The sequence below is a fragment of the Melanotaenia boesemani genome, chromosome 11, assembly GCF_017639745.1.
Source record: "Melanotaenia boesemani isolate fMelBoe1 chromosome 11, fMelBoe1.pri, whole genome shotgun sequence".
NCBI classification, from domain to species: domain Eukaryota; kingdom Metazoa; phylum Chordata; class Actinopteri; order Atheriniformes; family Melanotaeniidae; genus Melanotaenia; species Melanotaenia boesemani.
This window is the reverse complement of record NC_055692.1, coordinates 3,582,188-3,607,490: the sequence shown is the minus strand read 5'-3', so window position 1 is coordinate 3,607,490 and position 25,303 is coordinate 3,582,188. Positions and strand designations below refer to the sequence as shown.

At 40.0% G+C, this 25,303-nt stretch overlaps 1 protein-coding gene and 1 long non-coding RNA gene across 2 annotated transcripts in view; one reads left to right on the top strand and one right to left on the bottom strand.

The window, feature by feature from the left end:
- Window positions 1-25,303, bottom strand: part of fras1 (Fraser extracellular matrix complex subunit 1) — a 290,358-nt gene that overhangs the window by 44,250 nt on the left and 220,805 nt on the right. Inside the window, exons 31-41 of the mRNA XM_041998958.1 lie at window positions 22,573-22,689; window positions 20,824-20,938; window positions 17,476-17,613; window positions 16,005-16,037; window positions 14,944-15,075; window positions 14,721-14,849; window positions 14,339-14,586; window positions 12,621-12,772; window positions 10,831-10,993; window positions 8,555-8,687; window positions 1,894-2,084 (exon numbers count right to left, since the gene is read on the bottom strand). Coding sequence (XP_041854892.1) covers window positions 1,894-2,084; window positions 8,555-8,687; window positions 10,831-10,993; window positions 12,621-12,772; window positions 14,339-14,586; window positions 14,721-14,849; window positions 14,944-15,075; window positions 16,005-16,037; window positions 17,476-17,613; window positions 20,824-20,938; window positions 22,573-22,689 — 1,551 coding nt within the window. The remainder of the gene's footprint in view (window positions 1-1,893; window positions 2,085-8,554; window positions 8,688-10,830; window positions 10,994-12,620; window positions 12,773-14,338; window positions 14,587-14,720; window positions 14,850-14,943; window positions 15,076-16,004; window positions 16,038-17,475; window positions 17,614-20,823; window positions 20,939-22,572; window positions 22,690-25,303) is intronic.
- LOC121648699 lies at window positions 20,143-24,303 on the top strand. Its single transcript, XR_006012020.1, has 3 exons — window positions 20,143-20,155; window positions 20,794-20,796; window positions 24,155-24,303. It is a non-coding gene; the product is annotated as an uncharacterized LOC121648699 (long non-coding RNA).

Below are 25,303 nucleotides of genomic sequence, written 5' to 3'. Positions count from 1 at the left end.
CTGCTGCTTGTGTCCTCATAGACCATGAAAAGGGAGCTTGTTGCTCTGGTTCTTAGATCTTTACACTGGTTTCCTGTGAGACAAAGAATTGATTTTAAGATGTTGCTGCTGGTGTACAAGCAGCTCTGAATGGTTCTGGTCCACAATTTATATCTGATCAGCTGACACCAAATTAGCCACCAAGACTTCTGACATCATCTGGGTCAAGTTTGCTTCCTGAGAGTTCAGATTAAAAATGTAGTTTTTTCTGCTCCTGTTACCTGGATCAAACTACCAGAAAACCTGAAATCTGATCCAAACATTAGTTTGTTTTAAATCACGTCTCTTTTTGTCAGTGCTTTTAATTCAGGTAGAGAGCGTTTTTGTTTGAATCTGTTTTCTAGAATACACATACTGCATGTTTAAACTATATAACTCACAGTATGTGCTCTTCTGTCTGAAAGCTTCCAGAACACTAGGCTGCCTTACATATAAAATATGCTCTATAAATAAATTAGCCTTGCCTCACACACACACACACACACACACACACACGCACGCACGCACGCACGCACGCAAGCACACACACACACACACACACACACACACACTCAGGCAAACTTAGCTTACTGACAGCCTCATCAATTCAACTAAAGCTTAAACACAGGCTTAAGTGATGGATTTGGACCTGGAGTGTGTTTATATTGCTGAAGGGCAGAGCTGAAGTCTCTTGCAGATCAGTGGTAGTGGTTTAAGAACGGCTGAGGAAAATAATCCATGTGTTAGTTACTGTGTGTGTATCAAACCTGAGTTTCATAGACACGGAACAAAAAATCTTCTTTCGACTCTAATTTAAACCAAGCTAAGAAGTTTAATGGCCGTCTTTTAATGACCAGACTTCATCAACAGAGGCAGCTAAACTCTAATGTTTCTCTGATTCATATTTTTATTGATGTGTATACAAAAGGTATTTAGATATGCCATGGCACATTAATGTCAGCATTAAGCATGTTTGTATGCACCATCAGATCTGCACATTTTTAAGAACAAATAACCAGAAAGATAATGGTCTGTATAAAATAATTAAACTGGTCACATAAACAAAAGAATAAATCAATGGCAGTTCATTTATTAAAAAAAGAAAAGAAAGAAGTTGCAGGGTAAGTAAAAATGACATTTAATTACAACTTTAAACTTTATCAAGGTCAAACGGGCAGAGATAGAGGTTTTATGAATGACCCTCAGTGTGGATTCCCACCAAAATGGATCAAAATCTAATGTTTGCAATGTGCAGGTTTCTACATTATGGAAGTAAACCACTCAAAGAAAACAACTCAACATTCTCCTGCTTTACTTAAAACAAAATATAAATAAATCTCTGTTCACTGAAACTGCATATCGAGACTTTAGGAATGAAAATGATGCCTGCATGTATGTATGAGGCAGACATGCAACGATGAAGAAAATGAGAAACATGAAAACCTGTTAGGGTTAAAAATTATTTTAGCACTTTAGTAAAAGTTTTAAGCCTCATTTGTTGCCAAGAAAACATGAAATGTGCAAGATTTTCTCCTATTTCCTGTTTCACTGCTCTAGATGGGGATGGGGTGACCTGCTGTTTTTATGGTAAGAAACTACAAGGGTACTAATAATTCCAAGCACGAGGGTTGAAATTATTACATTTGCAGAAAAGTTGCAAATTTAAGTGAATTCAAATAAAACAGCAAGAAAAAAGTTGTTGGTCTCTTCTGAGCTGCTTTGATAACGTAATAGTGCAACTCAGTGGCTTATTTCTCCAATTAAGGATAAAAAAATGATAAAACAAGATAAATTTTATTTCCACACAGTTATTCAATCAAGAAAATCTAGTCCTAAATATCCTCCATGTATCATGTTAAGGACCCTAAATTTTACCTGGATGTCTATTTCCACGTTGAAAGCCTCCGTCTGGCTGCTGCCATCGCTGATGTAGAAGCTGAAGACGTCCTGGCTGGCCGGAGTTTTAAGCCCGCTGTCCTGGACGTAGAAGATGTGATCAGACGTGAGGTCCTCCATGGAGAACGGCACATCCGGGGTGACGATGCTCGAGCCGCCGAGCGAGCCGCCTGCAGGAGGAGAAAACAGAAAGTGCTGGTACGTCAAAGAAAACACATTTCTCTTTTGTTTTCCACATGATAAACTCTATTTACATTTATTTTGTTGTAAAAATTATTATAATTTTCTCCAGCTGTGACTTTTAAAACACTCTGTGTGGCCATGGATTAATAATAATTTGCAACAAGATAATTAACTTGTGGCCGTGCATTAGTTATGCATGGTAATTTATGGCTGTAGCACGTATAACGTGGATCATTCTGATTTCATTTAACTGAATTTTAATCCTGAGATGAATTATAATGATTTATTTTCATTTTATTGACATAATTAATCAGAATCCCCATTAATGGCAGCAAAAAGCTGAAGCTGGTCTTCCTGGTGTCCATCGATTTATAAACCATCATTCATACAATAAAAACACACATTTCAAAAAATGTTGTCAGATATAATCAGTCGAGTTATTGGAAAGACCCATCATGATGCAACTGATCCAGTAACCAATCAAACTTTATTTATAAAGTAGTTTTCATACTAAACAAACTGCTTCACATTTAAAACAAAAATCCATCTTAACTCATCAAGACCCCGAGAGCACAAGTCACACACACACACACACACACACACACACACACACACACACACAACATAAAGCCACGCATACGTATAACCGCAGGTGTACATACAATGTTCTCCACTAGCGCTGAACTAACCCTCATAAATATAACCCCTATAATAAATGGCGTAAAAGACACGAGATAAAATAATAAAACAAGTTCATTAATAATGTGAAAACTACAGATGTGCCAAAAAAGTAATGACTAAATAAATCAGTAAAACACAATCACAAAATAATAAAACCAAATTTAACACAACAGACTTGAGAAATAAATTACGTAAAATAGCAACTATAAGATTCAATTAAAAGCTTCATTATAAAGCAAAGTCTAGAGTTTTCTTTAAAAAAAAGACCATAAATACAGGCCCTGATATACAGACAAACATGCAACTATTGGTATAAAATAATAATAATAATAAAATAATAGTAGTAGTAATAACATTATTATTATTATTATTATTAATAAAATTATATATGATATTGCTAAAAAACAATAGAATTTAATTAGTAATAACTAATCCTTGCATAAAATAATTTCATTATAATATCAAGTATCACCATAGTAACAGTTTTATAGTAATAATTAGCAACACTTGTCGAGTCATGATGATGTTAATCTTTTCTACATTCTGACTTATATTATAATTGAAATGGTCTCAGTTACAATAATATTTACAATTATAAAATAATACTCTAAGGATAACGTCTTTAACGAATAAACAATCTAAAATGATTTTGCATTATAATAATATTTGTCCTATAATACCAGCGTAGAGCTGCTTGAGTCTTTATTAACTCAGCAGAAGGTTATAATAATGAAACTTACCAGGTTCACCCCGCAGGACAGCGGGTGTGCTATTCCATGGTGACTCCTGTTACTCTTCTCCAAAAAATACAAATACCACAAAACAGTCTGCCTACACTATGGTAACCCTGGAGGGACATATGCCCAGCTCATTACCTAGAACAAGATGTCTGTTACAGTGATATTCTGCCAGCTCTTTACTCGGTGTTATTAGTCATAATAATCAGGAAAAAATACCTTATTCAGGGTCTTAAGACGCACATTTTGAATCAAAACCAATATGCAGACATTGAACAAGTTGTTGACACGGTATTGATGATCTTGCCGCAACTCTTGGGGTATTTAAGAGGAAATTAACTAGAACCGTATTTTTCTGGCAGCTGCAGTGACGGAAAACTCCGTTTTTAACCAACCGGCCTTTTCAACTTCTCTTCAGCTGGAACCTACGAGCAGTCTGTACGCAGAAACAACGAACCAAAAGACTTAAACAGCTCCAGAAAATCCTCCAGCAAAGCCCACCTCGCCTGTGATGACATGAGCCAGCATCCTGAAGCTAAAGGAAACTTGTAAACGCACAAAACCAACTCAGAAATCTCCAGAGTCTGAAACAAAGCAGGAGCATCTTCCTCCCAGGAGATGGATGAATCCACAGAGAGCTGAGTCGGGGCTCTGGAGGGGAAAACCTGGAGTGTGATTCAGGCATCACATCTGCATCTTCTGCCTGGTAAATGGTGAGGAAGGTTGTCTGTCTGAGCTGAAACACGCAGAATGTAAATCACCTGCAGTTACTGGAAAAATGACTCTTCTTTTATATCAGGGAGAAACACTGTTGACACCCGAAGCTGAGGAATAACGCACAGGTAAAAAAGGAAATATAATCACTCAGGAGCCTAAACTTACACATTTTAACATCCCTGACAACATTAAAAGTTTAGTTTAAGTCTCCATTGCCTCAAAAATCTTTGAATGTTTGCCTATAATCCGTCTTTCATGTTATGTTAACTTGATACGAGCATCTCTCAGAGCTTTACAGAGAGGTTAGTCTTGGTGGCATTTAGTGATTATTTATCCTGCACCAACTCTGAAGGGAAAAATGATTTTACTCGACACAGAGCGGATGCAGAATTGCTGGTATTCAACCACATGATCTGCAGATTTGTATGCTTCTGATGCGCAAGGAAGATGTGAGAGGTTGTTATACAAGAAAGATTGAAGCTTTGGAGAAATACCCGTCAGTTCAGTCCTGATATCTAAAACTATCTGGAGCTTCCACACGTTAGTTTAGCCTGCTAGTAGGGTTATACCGATACCCAAATACTAGCTGATCCTACCATGAGTAAGGGGCAGCAGCTCAGGAAGAGCAGTTGTCCTCCATCGATTCCATGGATTGATTCCAGACTTTCCCCGACTACATGTCAAAAAGTCCTTGGCCAAGTAACTTGACCCCACATTGCCTCCCGATGTGCCTAATGCAGTCTGCATGTATGGGTGAATGTGAGTTCTTTGCAAAGCTTACAAAGTGCTCAAACTGACTGGAAAAGTGCTGTAAAAGTACAATTCCATTAACACAGGAAGTTATGTGATCTTGCGTGAAGACTGTTTAGAGTTGGTAGGTGGAGAAGCAGCTGCACGTGAGTCACTGTTTTGCTAACATTTAGCACTAGCGTTAGAAAATCCCGCTAGATAAACAGTGGCATGCCTCATATGCAGGGCTGGAGTTCCCAGAGGCGCCACGTATGCTGCCAAGTTTAACACCAGCGTCTTATAAAGCATCTGGGCTGTCATCACATGAAAGAGCATGAGGAGCTTGTTGCCTTAAAGGTCCCATATTATACACTTTATTCCCAATCTGAGACCATTCATTAATATCTAAATGAAATATTTCCGCCATGGTATGGACAAATCGACCCTCAGTTTGAGTGCAGCGGCTTCTCTTCACCTCCCTCTTTTTAGCAGCTTCAGAAATGTGCCGTTTATGGTGGGCGGAACCCTGGTGGAGCAGCTCAGCTGTTGGCTCCGCCCATCGCATCGCCCGTCATGAGGTGATTGACAGGTTAGGCCTTAGCGGTAACTAGACGCTGATTACAGCGTAGTGAAGGATAAACAAACGCCGGAACACCGGAACCCATTCCTGAAGCCCCCATTACCGACCCAAACCGTGACGCACGGAGAACACAGCTAGCTACGCTCATCAATCTGATGCACAATGGCACCGGATACAAACAGTAGAAACAGTGACTTGGCTACATTTACAACAGTGCTAATATATTTTCAAGCTATCAGACTAATAAGGCCGAAACGATAAAATAACTGCCAGCTCTTACCTCTCCAGCTGTGTCACGGACAGTTGGTATTGAACCTGGCTTCAGCTTCAAACGGTTGGCGAAGCCTGCTTTCCATGCCCCCATGTTGTGGAAACAGTCCTCTTTGAAATGCTGGCCACAGACATGCAAAACCTTTGGAAGTTTTCCGGGTACATTTCCTCCAAAAATAAAATTAATCCACTCAGTCCTCGTGGGTTCAGTGGATGGAAGTAAAAAAACGTTTTCGTGTTCATTTATGCAGCCACAAACAGAACAGTGCTTCTGTCGCTTAGCCATGTCCGCTAACGAGGGTTGCCGAAGAGGGAAAAACACTGGGCGCTAGGTGATTTTTAGAGGGCGGGCCTTGAGAGCCGGTAAGCGGGTCCATCGCTCTGTGGGGAGTGGTTATTGTCCCTTATGACGTCATAACGTACACGCTTTCAAACTCGCTCATTTCAGCGCTTACTTCCCTAGAGGTGGAGCAGGGGGGAGAGAGAGCGCCTGAAAGAGTTTCACACTTACGGGTCTCCTACACATGCGGGGTGACCAGTATGACTGTTCCAAAACCATTAAAAAGTGAATTTTGCATAATATGGGACCTTTAAAGGAGAAGCGCAATGAACCGCAGAAACAACAAACTGGCTAATGCTTTTAAAAAACATGTGAGCAATTTGCAAAACATAGCCAGAAAACCAGAAAACCAGAAAGCCAGAAAACCAGAAAGCCAGAAAGCCAGAAAACCAGAAAACCAGAAAACCAGAAAACCAGAAAGCCACCGCAATAACAGACAAGTTCTGTTGCAGCCGTGGTTTTCATGTGTTAACAAAACACAATTTATATATGTAATTCAAAAGAAGAAAAGAACAAAAGAAAGTAAATGAAAGAGAAAAAAACTGAGTGAAGAGAAGGTAAAAAAAGACAAGGATCCACCAGGTATAAGGTAACAGCATCATAGCAGAAAACCAGCTGCTTCACCAGTAAAAAAAAAAAAATCTTCATGAAAACAATGCTGACAATCATCAGGAGCACCTATAAAAAAATAAGTGTAAAAAAGCTTGTTTTCTAACTGCAGGTTAAACGTGATTTTCTTAATAATAAAGTTGTTATTCAGGAATCTCTTTAATTTATCTCCATAGTGCTTGTTTCTGTGTTAACTAACCGTAGATAGACAGTCTGTGTGAGAGGGTGGAATTCTCTACCTTCTGCATGTTTTTATGCACATGGATGACAACGCCTTGAGCGTGCGATCTGCATATCAACACTGGTCACTTTGAGCTTTGGTTGCCCACAGTCTTAGTTTGAGCTGGTGACAGCAGAAATCCTCCACCTTGCACCACCAACGGACACCAACTGCTGGCTCGGGGCTGCAGCAGCCGTGAAGGACACCGAGCTGGGACGTGGAGACACCAGACTGGTACCAGCTGCTTAACTGCTGCAGATGTTAGAAATATCTGCCTGCAAGTGTTTCTCCACCATTAAACCTGAAAATGATCGAGCTCATTTATGTGCTTCACAGCTGTAAACAGGATGTTTCCTCTCAGACATGCTCCTCTTTTAAGCTGACAACTTATTAACCAACCTGTTAACAAGTTGCTTCGAATAGAATAAAATTATTTATTTTAAATGAGATTTTATTTCTTCCAGGTCATTTTTAATAATGGCTCATTTTTCACTGAACTGAGGTAAAATTTCTCCTGCTGTCTCTCACTCGTTTATTACTGCATATATCTGGAAAACTAATTTTCTCATTTCATTGACTGGAACATTACAGTAAGTGTTTTATTTCATGTGCGGGTTCAGGAGGTAAGCAGCTGTCTGTTTTTATAGTTTGACATCAGCTCAGAAGCTTTGTTTAAAATATTCTATTCTTTATTCTACTTTATTAATCCTGTTTTAGTTGCTAGGAGGCGGCCAGACTCCAGCGCCCAGGGAGCAGTTGGGCGTTAAGGGCCTTGCTCAGGGGCCCACAGGGGTTTACCTTAGTTGGCAGCTCCCCCACCCGCGTATGACTAAACATTACATATGATGGCACTCTAAGAATAAACTAATTCATTCATTAAATAATTAAAAAATTAATTTAAATAACGTTCAGGATTAAATTTTTACCTTATTCAGATGTTGTTGTTTTTTTAGCACAGAAATAATATAAAAAATTCGAAGAGCTTGAAGAAAGACAACCAGACTTACCTGAAAGAGAAAAGTAAATAAATATTCTGACATATAAGCAAGGTCCTTTAAATAAAGCTTTTAAGGTTTAACAGCTTCATTTTATTCTACAAATGAAACCTTATAAGAAGAAAAAACTTCAAGCTCTGTCTTTTTTCTGGATCTTTCTTTGCTTTTTATGTCTAACAACACATCTGTTGTACTCTGCATGCAGAAACATCCTGGACGAGCATCTCCAGCACTCTGTAACAGTGTCATACTCCTTGTGGAGACACCTTTCCTACTGTACTTGATTTTGACCTCCACCTGTTCTACTCTTGAGGATTTCAACCTCATTTCTCTTCTTCCTCTGGGTTCCAGAAGGAGAACGGCATGGGTTGAGCAGGAAGGACTGGAACTTGAGCAATCTATCAGGCAGCACCGATCCAGAACATAATCGGCTTAGACAGATGGCATCAGCACGCTCCAGGAATTCAGCCGGCATTGTTTCAATGGCAGAAACACAAATGTGGAAATTGTTCTGAGCAACGGATGCAGCCGGGTTCAGGTGTTCCCTGCAACGTCCCCCTCCACAAATCCAAATCTCACCTCGGTTGGTGTTTTCGATGAAACCGTATTTCGGAGGATTGACGAGCCAAACCAGCAGATCCTTTCTGGGCGTGTCCTCGTCTGACACTGCGATGTGATTGGTAGATAGCTGCACACGGCCGCCTTCCTGGACCTAAACATGGAAGTTAAAGAAAGAGCAGAGAATTTAATTTGCCAGAATTTAACTTCATTTCAAAGCCTACAGAGATTATGAAAGATGTTGAAATGATGATGTAGCAGCTGGCTTTTTAGGATGTTTCCCTCCATTTTAACTCAGCTTAAACTTGAAGAAGTCCTTCGCATCATCGCTGGTGTGGGTCGAGGAAGTCTGTCAGACTGTTTTGTTGTTTCCGTTCTGCTTTTTTAGCTGCCAGAGAAAAGGGTGCAGCGATGGAGAAAAAGATTCCAGCAGACGTTGAGTAACCATCTCAAGAAAACATTCAATGGATATTTAATATGTGAGTTAGAAAGAAACCTGTGTTTGTTCAGTTTTTATAAAAATATAAAACAAGCAGATGGAAAAAAGGTTTTCTATTATGTACTGAGATATTTATGTACAAGACAGGTCCCATGTTAAATAACATGATGGAGTGCCACGATGCCCACCACTTCTGTTTCTACATTAAACAGCTGCTTTAAAGAAGATGTCGGGTTTTAGTGGAGAAAGAGGGGGCGATGTTTGATTCATTCATGAATAAAAAAAATGTCTGTACAGTTCAAAGACTGGTCACTGTGCAGCATGTTTGCATACTGTAGTCTGCAAAAAGTCTTGAGTCATCCCTCATTTCTTGATATGTTCTCACAAATATGTGCAGAGATGTACATGTACGGACACGGGAGATGAAAACATCGGCCTTTTTATTAGGTCCACCTGTTCTATTGCTTAACATAAATACTGAATCAACCAATCATTTGGCAGCAACTCAGCGTGTTCATTCATGTAGACATGGTGAAAATGACTTGCTATCAGAATGGGAACTTTTTCACATGCAACCATCTCCAGGATTTACACGAGAAGGGTCTGAAGAAGAGAAAATATTCTGTTGTTCAGAGGTCAGAGGAGAATGGGCAGACTGGTTGGAGATGATAGAAAAGCAACAGGAAGTCCAATAAGCACTGGTTCCAAACAAGGTCTGAAGCAGAAGACCAGACCGGGTGGCTCCTGTCAGATAAGAACACCCTTACAGAAAAACCACATGTGCAGCAAATGTGCAAACGTGGTTTTGGACAGATGTCACCTGATAGCATCGGTGTAGGACTGGAGGTAGAAAACTACAGAGACGGTGATTCACGCAGCACTTTGTCCCGAGCTAGCCGTTGCAATGGCGTCACATTAAGTGTGTAATTTCTGATGATTTGCTTTAAACCACCAGCTGTCAGAAAAATACGTTGCTCGTAAACAGAACAAGCACGTTTTAATTAGTTTGTGCCAAACAATTTAGAAAAAGATTAACTGAGCTGCTCTCAGCGTAGAACTGATGAGTGTACTGATGGAAGTCATGTTTAACGTTTGATTTGGTACGTGTCACATGAAACGTGTAGTTCTATGTGTGTCACACGTGTGTTTCACATGTGATCCTCACATGAAACACGTGGGAATCACTTATTTCACATTTGGGTCTCACATATGTTCCACATGTGAATCATGTGTTTCACATGTGGGTCAGGAATATGGTTCACGTGTTTCACATTTAGTTCTCAAACATGCTTCATGTGAGTTAAGTATTTTACATGTCACACGTATGGTTCACATGTGTTTCACATATAAATCACATGTTTCTGTCATGTTCTCGTGTTTATCATCTAGGTTGAACAATGTGATTCACATTGGTTGTCACATCAATCAACTGATATACATGTAATTCACATGTGATCCTTGCATGAATCACATGTGAATCATATACATTTCACATTTAGTTCTCATATATTTCACATGTGAATCACATGTTTTACATGTGGCTCTTACATGAGTCACATGTCAATCACGTCTTTTGCGTGTGTTCACTCGTGGGTTTTAATTGTGTTTCACATTCAAATACATTTTTTCACATGTGGTTCACATGTGAAATTCATGTGTTTTTTCTATTAATCTTGAACATGATGAGTTCCCTGGACTCCAACAGCCTCCGCAGCCACCAGATCTCAGTAGAGCAGCTTTGGGACGTGGTGAAACGGGAGCTTCTCATCATGGTGGCATGTCCGGTGAGTGAATGCTGACTCAGTATCAGTGGACAGTTTTCCACAGCGCTGCATGGACGTGGGACGTGGACGAGTACCTTGATGCCGCTACGCACAGTGACCACCGGTGGCTGTTTAGGCGTGGAGGTGATGGTGATTGTACACATCTCGTTATCAAGGCGATTGTTGTCTTCATCGCTGACAATGAAGTAGAAGATGTCGGTAACCGCCTGACTTCCTGTCTCTAAGGACGTGATGTACCTGCAGACAGATTTGTAGCATAATTAAAAAAGTCTCTAAAACATAATATTTCACATCATAATAATTCTACTTTGTTATGGAATGATCCGATTATTCCTGGATAAGGAATAAAAACTTCTGCAATGAGACACACTAATTAAAATTTATAATAAAATCATGAAATCCATACCAGTATAATCTTCTTTAATCTCACTGAACAGTTTCTTCTTGTTGCTTGTATGAGTAGCTCCAAACAATAAAAACTAACAGAAACGATTTGTTTGACCCCAGAGATCATCTTGTGCTGAAGCTAATCAGAGCGCTATGCAAACGAAACACTTAGCACTTAGTGAAAGTCTGTTTCATTTTAGCACCTATCATGGGAGACTTCACCAACACTTGCAGGTAATGTTGGTTGTGCTAATTGCATCGCTTATGCCAGCAGGCTGAGTCAGTGAGTGGAGAAAAGCCTATTAAATGACTTCCAGTTAATTCATTTGTTTTTCTCACTTTCTTCTGCTGAATGTCTGAGCTCTATTCTCTGGAGTAGAAACAGACTGGAAGAAAACAAAATGACTCTGCAAGCTATCACCTTATTTTCTGCATGGAGAAGAGGGAAAACTGATCCCCACCGACTCCGGAGCAATAAGAAAAATTAATCATGACTGCAGCTGCAGTGCAGAGAGCCCTCAGTGGCCTTTTATCCCGTATAGAGAGAAATCAGCACACACTTCTCATTTAAAGTAGCCTCTTCATTCCAGGCTACTTCAGCTTAATGTGAATATATTGCAAATATCTTGATTTCATGGTGAATGTCTTCATTGAGTTCTGACTAAGCATTTATAATAATATGATAATATAAATATTAAAAATTAGCTTTAAAACACAAAGTACAAAAGTTTGTTTGTTTAATATGAAAATCTTTGCAGACAGTTATTAGGATTTCATGTGAGGGTTTGTTGAATAAAATTGTTGGCCCATTTATTCATCCATCCATCTATCCATCAATCCATCCATCCATCCATCCATCCATCCATCCATCCATCCATCCATCCATCCATCCATCAGTCCGTCCATCCATCCATCAGTCCGTCCGTCCGTCCATCCATCCATCCATCATCTGTCCATCCATCCATCCATCCATCCATCCATCCATCCATCCATCCATCAGTCCATCCATCCACCTGTTCATCCATCCATCCATCATCTGTCCATCGTCCATCCATCCATCCATCCATCCATCCATCCATCCATCCATCCATCCATCCATCCATCATCTGTCCATCGTCCATCCCTTAATACTTTTATTATATCTTATAATTAGTGTTTCAGACATTTTAAATTAATTTTATATATACTCAATTGATTTTGATCCATTTAATAACAAATAATTTATAGTGCAAATTGTTTATTTGTTTATTTATTCATTCATTTTTCATTTATTTAATAGTAAATATTTTAGATTTATTATTTATTTAACATTTTATTTGTATAAGTTTGGCAGTTTGCAACAAAACAACCTAAAAGAAAATTAATCCAAGTCTAGAACCAGCTCATCACAGGATGTTTGACTTTATGTGAAAATTATTTAAAATAATTTTTTTTTAAAGTGTACTGACTGGGCTCAAAGCTCTTTCACCCCTCCTACCTGATCCTGTGCATGTTGATGTCCTCCATGGTGAAGGACGAGTATGCACTCAGCTCCTCGGGATCCTGCTGGGACTGGCTCCTGGTCAGCATGCCGTACATCGGCGCCGACACCAGCTGAATGCGGATCTGACCATCGGGAGATGCATCATCCTGATGAACAAAACAGAGCTTCACTTCCATGTGGCTGTTATGCACAAGTCCATCCACGGGTCAGAAGAGCAGCTTCTAGTTCATGAATTGATTTGAAGTTGAAAACTTTGAACAACATGGTGACATTTTGACAAAAGTCAGCATGAGTTAGAAGAAGGACAAGATGAGATAGATATACGTAGCTGTTAGCAGTGTTATAGAAGTGCTCCAGTTTTATGAGGAAAAAAGTTGGAGTTCCTTCAGTCTGGTGATGCTAATGTAGCCTCCTGCATATTACCAGCTCTAGCACTGTCAGCGTTAGCTTTAGCTTGGCTGGCACAAAAGACAAAACACTCACAAAAGACTCAAGAAAAATTTTCTTCTTGGTTTGTATGTTGGCCAACAATAGAGAAGTTGCAGTTCTACCACCATCTGTCATGGGAAGCAGATCATAAATCATTTTATACTGAAGCTAACCACAGGGGAGGTTTAGAGTCAGAGGTGCAGAGGCTCATGGGAATATTCTTTCAATTCATTTATCAAAGTTTTGGCTAAGGCCAATTTTTTATTCCTCTTATTTTTCAATTTGACAATGTGATGTGTTTTTAGAGTTTCAACTCTGTAAATATGCCCTAAATGTGCAGTTTCGTTTGGCCCAAATTTGGCCCAAATGTGAACGTGGCTGCTGAAACTCAGCCACATCACCACCAGCCGTAATCTATGTCTAGGAAGGCTTCCGGTATTCAGACAAAATACTTGCTGTAATCTGTGTCCAGGCCAACAACTGACATCTGGACCACATGTGGCCCACAAGAGCCATAATCCAAGCCAGACTGGCAACTAATATCAAGTCTACTTCCACTTGCCAGTGCCGTAACTAAGCTATAAGTCCCAAAAGTAGCCCGGATTTGGGCCAAACATGTCTGATAACTGAATGTTAGCTGGGTTTCCATTAACTAAACAGGAAAATGTGAAGCCATCGTTTAAACAGCCACAGAAAAGAAACATGGATCGGACGCCTTCCCACTGACTAGTTATAAGCAAATAATCTGCTTAGTGTTATTATTCATTAGAAAAAGTAAATGTCAGAACCAGAAACTAACTTTGTGGAGGAAAAAAACAAACAACTGTGGTGGACATCAACAGGAGGAACCTTGAGAGAGGTCTTCTTCAGGAATAACTTTCATCTCTGAGTTCACCATTTTTTAGCTCAGATTGTGATGGTGAGTCATATAATATTAACCTTCAGATAAGATGGGACTGATAACGTTACACAGACCTTTCTGTGCGCTGTTACCATTTCCATTCATTTCTTTTTATTTACATCAACCAAATGTGAATAAATAACATTTTAAACTATATAACTATAATGTGACGGGATGTCTTCAGCTTGAGTAAGTCATCTTCATTTAACTGTACAATCTGGTGTTTTTCTCAGTGTGAGTCTCCATTAGTTAGCTCCACTGCTCTGTCAGCACAGCTGCAAACTTTGGCTCCAGACTTGTTATTCAAGCATAGGAAACTCATTTTATAAACCCTAAAAATGACTAAATATCCTGTATTTTAAATTCTCTTTGCATCACTTACAATATAAGCCAGGTGCGAGCGTCTGATGACCGTGCTGCTTTTCTCGCCCACTTCTAGAGACAGTGTGGCTTGGGGGTCCCGTTGTGGCCTGACGCCCCCATCGCCCAGCACCACCACCTGCACTGCTGTGGTTGCCATGGAGATCCCATCGCTAACTGAGAAAGAGATGACGTCATCTTGGGTGGAGAGGCCAGCGTGGCGGTAGAGGAGAATGTTGCGAGTGATGTCGCTGAAGGTGAAAGTGTCGCCTGAAGAGAAGACAAAATGGAACTCTGTTGACCCGTTGACATGCCATTAAGATCTGGGTGTGTCCTTTTAAAGCTTTCTATATTTGTAGACTCACAAAAAGATGTTTTTTTAAAAAGAAAATAGTCAATATTACCATTAGTCATGCGGGTCTTGGTGCTGTCGTCAGTCTTTATCAGCTCTCCATGGATGGGAGGTTCCACGAGCTCAAACTCCAGCTCATCTGGAGCCGTGTCGGCATCACTCACCGCCAGCTGCTGACCACCTTAACATACACAAAAGAAAAAAAGAAAAAGGGGTCATTAGCTTTTAAATAGCTGCTTGTTGCGGTGTAGGTGTGTGAGGGTGTGTTGTGTTACCTATAGTAGCTTGTCCTCCCATCCTGACCTCCAGCAGCGGGTCAAGAACTTGAAACACCGGCGGCTGCTGGTGGTTTGAAAGCAGCAAAACAGCAAAGTCCAGCTCAGGAGTGGTGTGTTCACCGTCAGACACTGAGACACAAAAACACACACAAAGACACAAACAGGAAGTGACACACACACAAAAACACAGAAAAGTCAGACACACACACAAACAGAAAGCGAAGATAATTCATCATAATTCGTATAACTGAAACGTACTGAATAATTCATAAATATAACATACAGAGAATAACAGTAAAACATCATCGTAATCATTAATAATAATAATAATAATAATAATAATAATAATAAATTTAAAAATGTTTTATTTCTCATGTCTCTCTGAAGTAACCACAGTTGCACCTAGCGCCACCACTGGTGTGAAGTAAAGTAAAAAATATTCTGGTGACACTTCTGAACGGCCATGAAAACACTTTTTAAACACGGCCTGGCGAGGAAGGATTACAGCAGCAGCAAGTTAAAAACAGAGAGTCATGATCCGAAGACCCAGTCGAGCCGGATCAGAACAGAAATGGTAATAAAGCCCGAAGTGAATGAGGAGGGCTTTTAAGTGGAAAACAAAACATGGAAAATGGAGAGGATGAAGAAAAGAGTGGGAAAAATCTAATGGGAGGAGGGATAAAGGACATTTCTTTTGGTGGAGTTTAAAGAGAACGGAAACAAAAAGGAAAGTAGGAGTCCAGCAAGTAGCAAAGAGAGGATTAAAGGGACGAAGAAGGAAGCAAAGGAAAAAACGGAGGACATAAAAAACAATAAAATGTCCCAACCAGAGGACATTGAGGAAGAATATGGATAAAACAACAATAAAAGGAATGGAGAGGAAGTGAAGAGGTGAGGCGTGATGACAATGACAGGAAACAAGAGGGAAGATTGATGGAATAAACAATGATGGAGAGGAAGAGGAGAGAAGGTAAAATCTAAGCTCGTGGGAGAGGGGAGAGGAAGATGAGGAAGACAAGATGTCTCCTCCTCCTAAAACAGATAGATGGAGTATTTACCTGTGAAATAAACACTCAGCGACTCCGGCAGGCCTGTCGAGTCAAAAAAAGAAACTATTACAGCTGGGAGGTGATGGAAGTGGAACTGAACATAAAACTGAACCCATGAAGCAATAATACGTAAACTCAGGAGGCAACAAAGATGTTTGCTTCTACTGGAGCTCCTCAACCCAGATTAAGACATTCAGCTCAGTCAGCTTTGATCTTGGATTAGGGATTATTTCTTTAGAATTTAAATGTCTTAAACGACTATGACATCCTTTGAACGCGTCTTAGCCGCACTCAGATTGTTTTAAAAACAAAGTTCAGCTCCTCGGCTCCAGGTTTTCAAGCTTTCACCAGCTGTGTGAAGTTTAGAGGAAATCTTTGCAGAGGAAGATGACGGGGCCACATCTGAAGAAGAAAAGAGTGCTCGCAAAAACTAGAAAAACTTTTCCAACGACTCTTCAAGTAGGTCAGATAGTAGCACTTGTATAGAATTATATAAAGCTTGAGGTCAAACCTTTCCCTATATATATATATATATATATATATATATATATATATTTAATTTATTCTATATATGTATGTCTCTATATTTCCACATTTATTTTTATTTTCCTTTAGCTTATTTATTTATTAATCTATATATGTCCTAATTCTTGTCTTATTTTTTGTGGCATTCCTATCACTCCATACACTACCGATCAAAAGTTTGGGGTCACTTTGCCATGGGATTCAATAGTGACCCCAAACTTTTGGAAGGTAGTTTACATATGGAACAACGTCTCTGATGAATGTTTCCAACACCTTGTTGAATCTATGCCACCAAGAACTAAGGCAGTTCTGGAAGAAAAAGGGGGTCCGACCTGGTACTAGAAGATGGACCTGATAAAATAGCTTTTATCGGGGGTAAACACAGCATCTGAATCTGCCATAAAAAAGGGATCCTTGGTAAAAAGTTGCTCATATAGAGTCCAAGACAGAGTGATAGCCTCTAAAAAGCTCGACATGCCAGGGTTAATTGAATAGATATTTGATAAATGAATTATGACATGACTTGGTCTATTTCCAAGAATAAACAGATGCTTTTTTCCAAAGTGCCTTTTTCTAAATGGATCCTGCAGATGACTTTCCAGATGGTTCTGTTAAGCAACCATCTGTTGTGTCACTCATCAATAATGTTACTTGAGGGTTGCTTCTTAAGAAAATCACATCCTTTGTTTGACTGAAAAAAAAAAACCTTAAGGAAAAACATTTGCTTGGAAAATACTTGGAAAAATAACTTAATAAAAAACAAAGAAACAAAATGCTAAAGTAACTATTGTTTTAAATGAACAAGGGAAAGAAAGCAGACATCTAAAGACTGGTTCGACCAGGTATTCTGTAGAAAGTTATTCTGTGGATAACACATTTGCATCGTATGTTAGATCAGACGAGGAAGGTTTATTTGTGTGGCACATCTCATGTGGAAGACAAGTGTACGTCATACCGATGAAGGAGTACTGGTAGAGCTCCTGGAGGTGTGATGGGGCCGGTGGGGGTCTGTAAATGATCTTGCCACTATTTACATCGGCCTGAGTGAAATGCTTCACTGCTGTGTACGGTCTGTCCCGATGCTCAATGGCCCCTAAAACACAGGAGATGCAGTTTAGTCCTGCAGTAAAAGAAACTTGGGATTATCTACAGGCAGAAGCTGAAACATTTAACCTGCACTAGGTAAGATAATCCACTAACCTGTCTTTATCCTAGTAGCCTAAAGCTATCCAAGTCAGATTAAGTTCAAGAATAGGAGTATCTGGTGTGAAAGGATGAGATTTCTTCATACAGAATATGTTAGTTATTGTCCCCACAGTCATACCTTGGATCTAATCTATAAATAAACCTATCAAGCAGGATGAGTGTTCACTCATTCTTAAAGTTGCAGACACACATTTAAAGTTTTTGGCATTTCGTTTTCCTTTCTACCTTCTTAAATAGCAACCAACCAAAGTTATATAGTTACATTTTCAATGGGTTTCCTCATTCTACACCAACATGGAAAAGCAAAGTAAGATTGCAGGAGAAAAGAATCACCTGTCTTACAGTCAGGCTTCCCAACCTCAGCCTAGCGTAAGTTTGGCTGTGTTTTCTTTGCAGATTCTTTTTTTTAATGTGACGTAAGATGTCAGATACCAATCCCAGTCTGGAAAAGACATAGCGAGGTATTTAGTTTTTACTATTTTACAGGGACCTGACCTGGGCGTGGTCGCAGCCTCCTCGTGAACGCAGGGTTCATCCCTGTTGCATGGTAACACGCACACGCTCACAAGTGCACACTGAGCTGCTCCTGCCTGCATCTACTGTCGGCTGGTTGCCACTGCTGTTTGTCTGTATGTCTGTCAATCTGTCTGTCTGTCTGTACGTCTGTATGTCTCTGTCTGTCTGGATGTCTCTATATCTGTCTGTCTGTCTGTTTGTACGTCTGTCTGTCTGTTTGAATGTCTGTCTATCTGTCTGTACGTCTGTCTGATTGTTTGTCTGTTTGTATGTCTATCTGTCTGTCTGTACGTCTCTCTGTATGTCTGTCTCTCTGTCTGTATGTCTGTCTGTCTGTCTGTCTCTCTGTCTGTTTGAATGTCTGTCTATCTGTCTGTACGTCTGTCTGATTGTTTGTCTGTTTGTATGTCTATCTGTCTGTCTGTACGTCTCTCTGTATGTCTGTCTGTCTGTCTGTATGTCTGTCTGTCTGTCTGTCTCTCTGTCTGTTTGAATGTCTGTCTATCTGTCTGTACGTCTGTCTGATTGTTTGTCTGTTTGTATGTCTATCTGTCTGTCTGTACGTCTCTCTGTATGTCTGTCTGTCTGTCTGTATGTCTGTCTGTCTGTCTCTCTGTCTGTTTGAATGTCTGTACGTCTGTCTGTCTGTTTGTATGTCTATCTGTCTGTCTGTCTGTCTGTTTGTATGTCTGTATGTCTCTGTCTGTCTGGATGTCTCTATATCTGTCTGTTTGTCTGTCTGTACGTCTCTCTGTCTGTTTGTACGTCTGTCTGTTTGAATGTCTGTCTATCTGTCTGTACGTCTGTCTGTCTGTTTGTCTGTTTGTATGTCTGTCTGTCTGTACGTCTCTCTGTCTGTATGTCTGTCTGTCTGTCTCTCTGTTTGAATGTCTGTCTATCTGTCTGTACATCTGTCTGTCTGTCTGTATGTCTGTCTGTCTGTCTCTCTGTCTGTTTGAATGTCTGTCTATCTGTCTGTACGTCTGTCTGTTTGTATGTCTATCTGTCTGTCTGTATGTCTGTATGTCTCTGTCTGTCTGGATGTCTCTATATCTGTCTGTTTGTCTGTCTGTACGTCTCTCTGTCTGTCTGTCTGTATGTCTCTACATCTGTCTGTCTGTCTCTCTGTACATCTGTCTGTCTGTACATCTGTCTGTCTGTTTGTACGTCTGTCTGTCTGTACGTCTCTCTGTCTGTTTGTACGTCTGTCTGTCTGTTTGTACGTCTCTCTGTCTGTATGTCTGTCTGTCTGTCTGTACGTCTGTATGTCTCTGTCTGTCTGGATGTCTCTATATCTGTCTGTTTGTCTGTCTGTACGTCTCTCTGTCTGTTTGTACGTCTGTCTGTCTGTTTGTACGTCTCTCTGTCTGTATGTCTGTATGTCTGTCTCTCTGTCTGTCTGTACCTCTGTCTCTCTGTACATCTGTGTGTCTGTCTGTTTCTCTGCAGGTACGTTTGATGAATGTTCATTGCTTTCCTTCATGGAGATTATATGAGGCTCTGTTTGCTTCATGTCTAGATGTAGCAGCTGGATGAAAGTTGTGCCTTTTTATTATTTATTTATTGTTTTTTTTCTTGTATTTATTTTCTTTATGTAATCCTTTTTCTAGCATATGTTGTTACTGCAATGACTGTTGTGATTATGGGAGCCTAGTCCTTTTCCACTTTTATTTCTGTTTTTTTGTCTCTTTACCCTCCTCCTTTTACCCTTCTGTTTCACTCTTTCTTTGCTATGTTTCCCCTTTCAGGTTTGGCATTAATATATCATATAATAAGAATACAAGTAAAATAATAATCTAAAATATTTAGGGTATCTATATATACACAATGCTGCCCTTTTTAGAGCAAACCTGTCCGGCACAATTTGGCAAACAGACTATCGTTCTGCATGTCATGGTGCTGGACAGGACAGGGTACTAACTAACTAACTAACTAACTAACTGAATAAATAAATAAATAAATAAAACAAAAAAAAAAATATATATAAAATCCTTGACTTTTAGAGGGTCTTAAACTGAAGAAAATCGCAAAGCTAAAGAAAAAAAAAAAAGATGCCGTGGAGGAATTTACATTATTAAACTTAGATAAAATGAAAAAAAAAGAAACTGCACATATCAAATACAGACTAACAGGAATGTGAAAGAACTAGTATCTGTATGCAGTTGGGTCATTTGAGTTCTGAAAACGACATACTGAAAAATGTCTCTGTTTAATTTGAACTCGCTCACTCTTCCTCACTGGCTCGGTTTAAAATGTCTCTACACAAATTTATCAGGCCATTAGTTGATGAATAAGACCCGTTGTAAATCGTTTTTCCATTTCATTAGACGGAGAGCTGAAAGTGATGCACCAGCCAGACAGATGGTCCTCTGCTGAAACGTGTTACCTCGAAACAGCACATTAAATTCATCCAAACGGAGTGCTCATACTTCCAAGAGAAAAAACAAAATAAAAGATGACAATTAAATCATTTTGGAGGGTGAGGATGCTTCTGGTTAGAGCAGTGAGCGAATCCTTTTCTAAAACATCCTCCCCAAACTGTTCACAGAAGAACGTTAGAGCATCATGGTGTGTGAGGGACCTTGTCCTGGCAGGAGGGGTTTGGTGATGTTGTAAACAAGCTTCTCGCTGGGAGTCTCGGAGTCGATGAAGGACAGAGCTGAAGGTGTTATTTCTGTCACCCGATCTTCCAGCGCCTGCACAAACAAACACAGATTTTACTTATTTATTGTTATTATTATGGCAGATTTGGAGGTTACGTGGAGGATAAGAAAAACAAAAGAAAAACACTTGTCTCATGTTGCAAAGTCTGAACTGAGAAAGAAGTTAAAAAAAAGAAATCCAGAGCTTGAAGCTTGAATTGTCATATTTTGCAATGACCTCATGAAGCCATAAACAGTCTGGAAATGCATCCCAAGAGGATTTTAAGGTTACGTAATCCCTGAGCAGAGCTGTAAACTCAGCTGGGAACCTCCAAACACAGCATGTTGAAAACAACTGGTTGTGTTGCTACTTTCGTTTTGCATACTGCCGATGTCCACAGGTATCTAATAAATAATATACACAGCTCAAAAAGGAAAGACAACACATAATCATTAGCATGTAGTCAAAGTGAGTCCCACTTCTGGGATATCAATCTGTCCAGTAACTTTCACCTGATGCTGTACAAGTGGAACAGACAACAGGTAGAAATGAGAGGCAGTTAGCAAGACAACTCGTATAAAGGACCTGGTTCTGCCACAGACCCGTTCCCTGTCTTCATCCTTTCTGGAGGGTTTTTGCTCATGTTGCATTCTGCCAGTGTCCTCACCACTAGAGAGAACATTAAGTGTGTCTGCAACCCAAGGAGGTTGCTCAGGTAGAGCAGCTCATCCAGGATGGAACATCAATGCTGCTGTGGCAAGAAGGTTTGCTGTGTCTTCCAGCACTGTGTGGAGAGCATGGAGGAGATACCAGGAAACAGGCCAGTATACCAGGAGATGTGGAGGGGGCCATAGGACGACCACAACCCAGCAGCATGACCACAGCAGCGATGTCAGATCCCTACAAAATGACCTCCAGCAGCCACTAATGCACATGTTTCTGCTTAACCTGTCAGAAACAGACTCCATGAGGAGGTACGAGAGACCCACATCCACAAGTGGGGCCTGTCCTCACACCCCAACAGAATGTTCTGCTCCTGCGTGGAGAACATTCTGCTTCTGCGTGGAGAACGTTCTGCTGCTGTGTGGAGAACGTTCCGCTGCTGCATGGAGAACTCGGTCAGCCGCAGAGACACAAACATTTCAGAGGGCGGGTGCAGCTCTTACAGCTTGTGTGTGTCCAGAGGATGATACGACATTTTGTTTCAAACAGTCAAAGTCCACAGATAGTTTCCTACATGTTCAATAAGCCTGCAGGCTGCTCTGATCTGGCATGTCTGCAGCCCGGAGTCTGAGTTTCTGTTGCCATGGTTACCAACTACCGTTTAGTCAGCGCAATAATTTACAGCAATAAGGCTATTTGGCTGGAACTTCTTTTATAGGTGTCCATTATATATATATATATATATATATATATATATATATATACTACTGTATACATTCTGCATATCTTATTTACTCATTGCCTCCGCCAAGGCAGAGGTCATGTATTTGGCGGCGTTGATTTGTTTGTCTGTTGTGGACAGATTTTGATGACATTTTGAGGAAATCTCAAAAATAGAATAAGAAAAAGGTCATTAAATTTTGGGGGTGATCCAGATGTACCGCCTGGATGCAGGATATTTTAAAGGATTCTTTACTATGGGGGGATAGGGATAATTTGTAACTTATAACTAAATTAAATTCACCGTGATCTGCAGGTCGCAGTCAGGAGCCAGCTGTGGGAATCCTGGGATCTGAGGAAGGACTCCGATGGTGAAGGTCTGGGTATCACTTTGTACAAATGGGGACATCTCCGAGGAGACCTGCAGACACAAAGACAGACATTCTTTTAAATCAGAGACAGAAAACTCTCACTTTTCATCACGTTGCCCCTTCCTTGAACTTCATCCTGTTCTCACTGTTAACTTTTATCTTTAAGTTTGATGTCTTCTCTAATTCTCAGCTCAGTAAATGTCTCTCCACTATAAATACACAGCTCATGACGAACACCTGACAGTAAGCAGCAGTCAGATGCAGCAGATGTGGAAAAAGCAGAATCACAAATGTGATGAGCTACACTCACTGTGACACAAATTCACAAATGTCTTCAAAACAAGTCAAATTAAATAAATGTAAAATATTTTCGTCGTGTTCCTAAGCAACCAATCATTGCGCAAGGTCAACCTTTATTTTGTAAATCAGTGAAAGGACATTATAAGAAAGAGAAAAACAGATGAGGGCAACAAAAACAGCAGTGGTCATCACTGACTACGATGACTTGTTTGATTCTTTCTGCTTGTGTATTCAGCGAGAGGTAATCATATCAAAGCACCTTAGTAAGAGTAAGATGCAGAAGACTGTTATGGAATGGTTTGAATGACGTCCTACTGGTAAGCCTACATCTACGGCTGATTAAAGCCCCATTTCGATTTGTGTGTGTGTGGATACAAGGTTCAAGACTGCATACGAATCAATAACATAGTCCCTGGATGATGGTTGGATGGAGCAATGCATGGATAAGGAGGAAGAGGAAATAGATTAGTTAACTGAATAAATGTACATATTTAGGGCGACATGTAACAAAATACATGGTTATAGATAATTACTAAAAACTTCCATGGTTAACTCAACTTATCTAATTTTCTTATGAATCTTGATTCCCATCATGTCTTCTCTGGCTAAGAGAAAACAACTTATAAATGAGTTTTAAAGTCATTTAGCAAGATTTGGATTGAGAATAGGTTGTTTCTGATTATGGTCTGCAGGGGGAAACTCTTCTAGCTGAAAAATGAAGTCAGATTTTATGAAAGTATACAAATAAAGGAGGCAAAGCAAGGCAGGTTTGTACATGACATTACATAGACGAGGAACCTTTATCACTGGCCACGGTGAAATGATGTTTTCTAATTCGAAATCAACTGCTCAGAATTAAATAATTCAAAAATATTCTCCTTTGCGTTTACATGGAAATAGTAATACCAGATTTAGTTTTACATGTAAAACACTTTAAATTGCCTTTATTCAGTTCTGCTTTAGATCTGGGGGCTGGGAAGAGTTCTGATTGGACAACAGGCGGACGTGATGTATTTACGTCTAGCACAGGGGTCTCCAACTCCCGTCCTCGTGAGATACTGTGCTGCAGGTTTTAGAAGTCTCCTACTACAACACACCTCTGCACAAGCTTGTGAATGACCCAGTGATTTAAATCAGGTGTGTTGCATCAGGGTAGAATCCAAAACCTGCAGGACAGTAGCTCACGAGGACCAGAGTTGGAGATTCCTGGTCGAGCGGAAGTAAACAAACTCCAGTTCCTGCTTCTTTTTTCGTCTACAACATGGAGGACCACGTAATGAGAACCATTTTTGTTCTGATTATGATTCTAGTTTTAAAGCAGCAGCTCGGCACCAGCATAACGCTTCACTTTGGTCAGCTGAGGAGGAGAAGGGAGGTGGAGTACCGCATCCCAACAGGACAGAACGACTGGAAATAATTTACGGTGGAATGAACATATACATGGTCGATGAATTATGCAATTCAGATTTAAAATCAGAATAATTCAGCCACTTACTTCAGATTTAAGTTCAACTCAGAATAGTAATTTTCATTCAGAATAAGGTGTTTACAAGGTCCTTTTTAAATCCTTTTTAAGAGGTTTTTACCTTTATTCTGAATTAAAGAGGAATTAAAACTCTCATGTAAACGTGGCCAATGACCAAACAGATTTAAATTTCTGTGATTATTTTGGTTTCTTTGTGCCGCACTTTAATTAGCGTCCTCAAACTTAAAAGTGTCAGTGAGGAGCAGTCTTCTCCTGGTGCAGAGTCTGTTAGCACAGCCATTGTTAACAGTATTAGGTATGATATATGCTTGGACGGTGCAACCTTCAGTACATTATGCTCAAGAAGTTAGCCTTTCAGCGCACCATCACTAATGCACATGACTTCCTAAAGCACCAGATGCTAATCTTCCTCTGCAATAGTGCTAACTTACCAATGTACAGGAAGTTAGGCTCCTTTTGATATGGTGCTACCTTAATAATGCACAAGAAATTTGTTTCCTCCTTCCTAAAGCACAGTAAATTTGCTTCCTTCTGCATTAGTGCTAGCTTCCTAATGCACTGGGTGTTAGCTTCCCTCTGTATTACAGCAACCTTACTAATGCAGGAAGTTAGCCTCCATTTGCATTAGTATTACATTCTTAAGGCTCAGGAAGTTAGCCTTTGTCTGCATTAGTGCTACCGTAATAATGATCAAGAAGTTAGCCTCTCCCTGCATTATTACTACCCTCCTAAAGTAGCAGAAGTAAATCTCCCTTTACATTAGCCCTGTGTTAATAATGCACTGGAAGTTAGGCTCCCTCTGCATTTGCGCTAGCTTATTATTGCACTGGAAGTTAGACTCCTTTTGCAATGGGAAAGGAAAGGTATCAGACTACTTG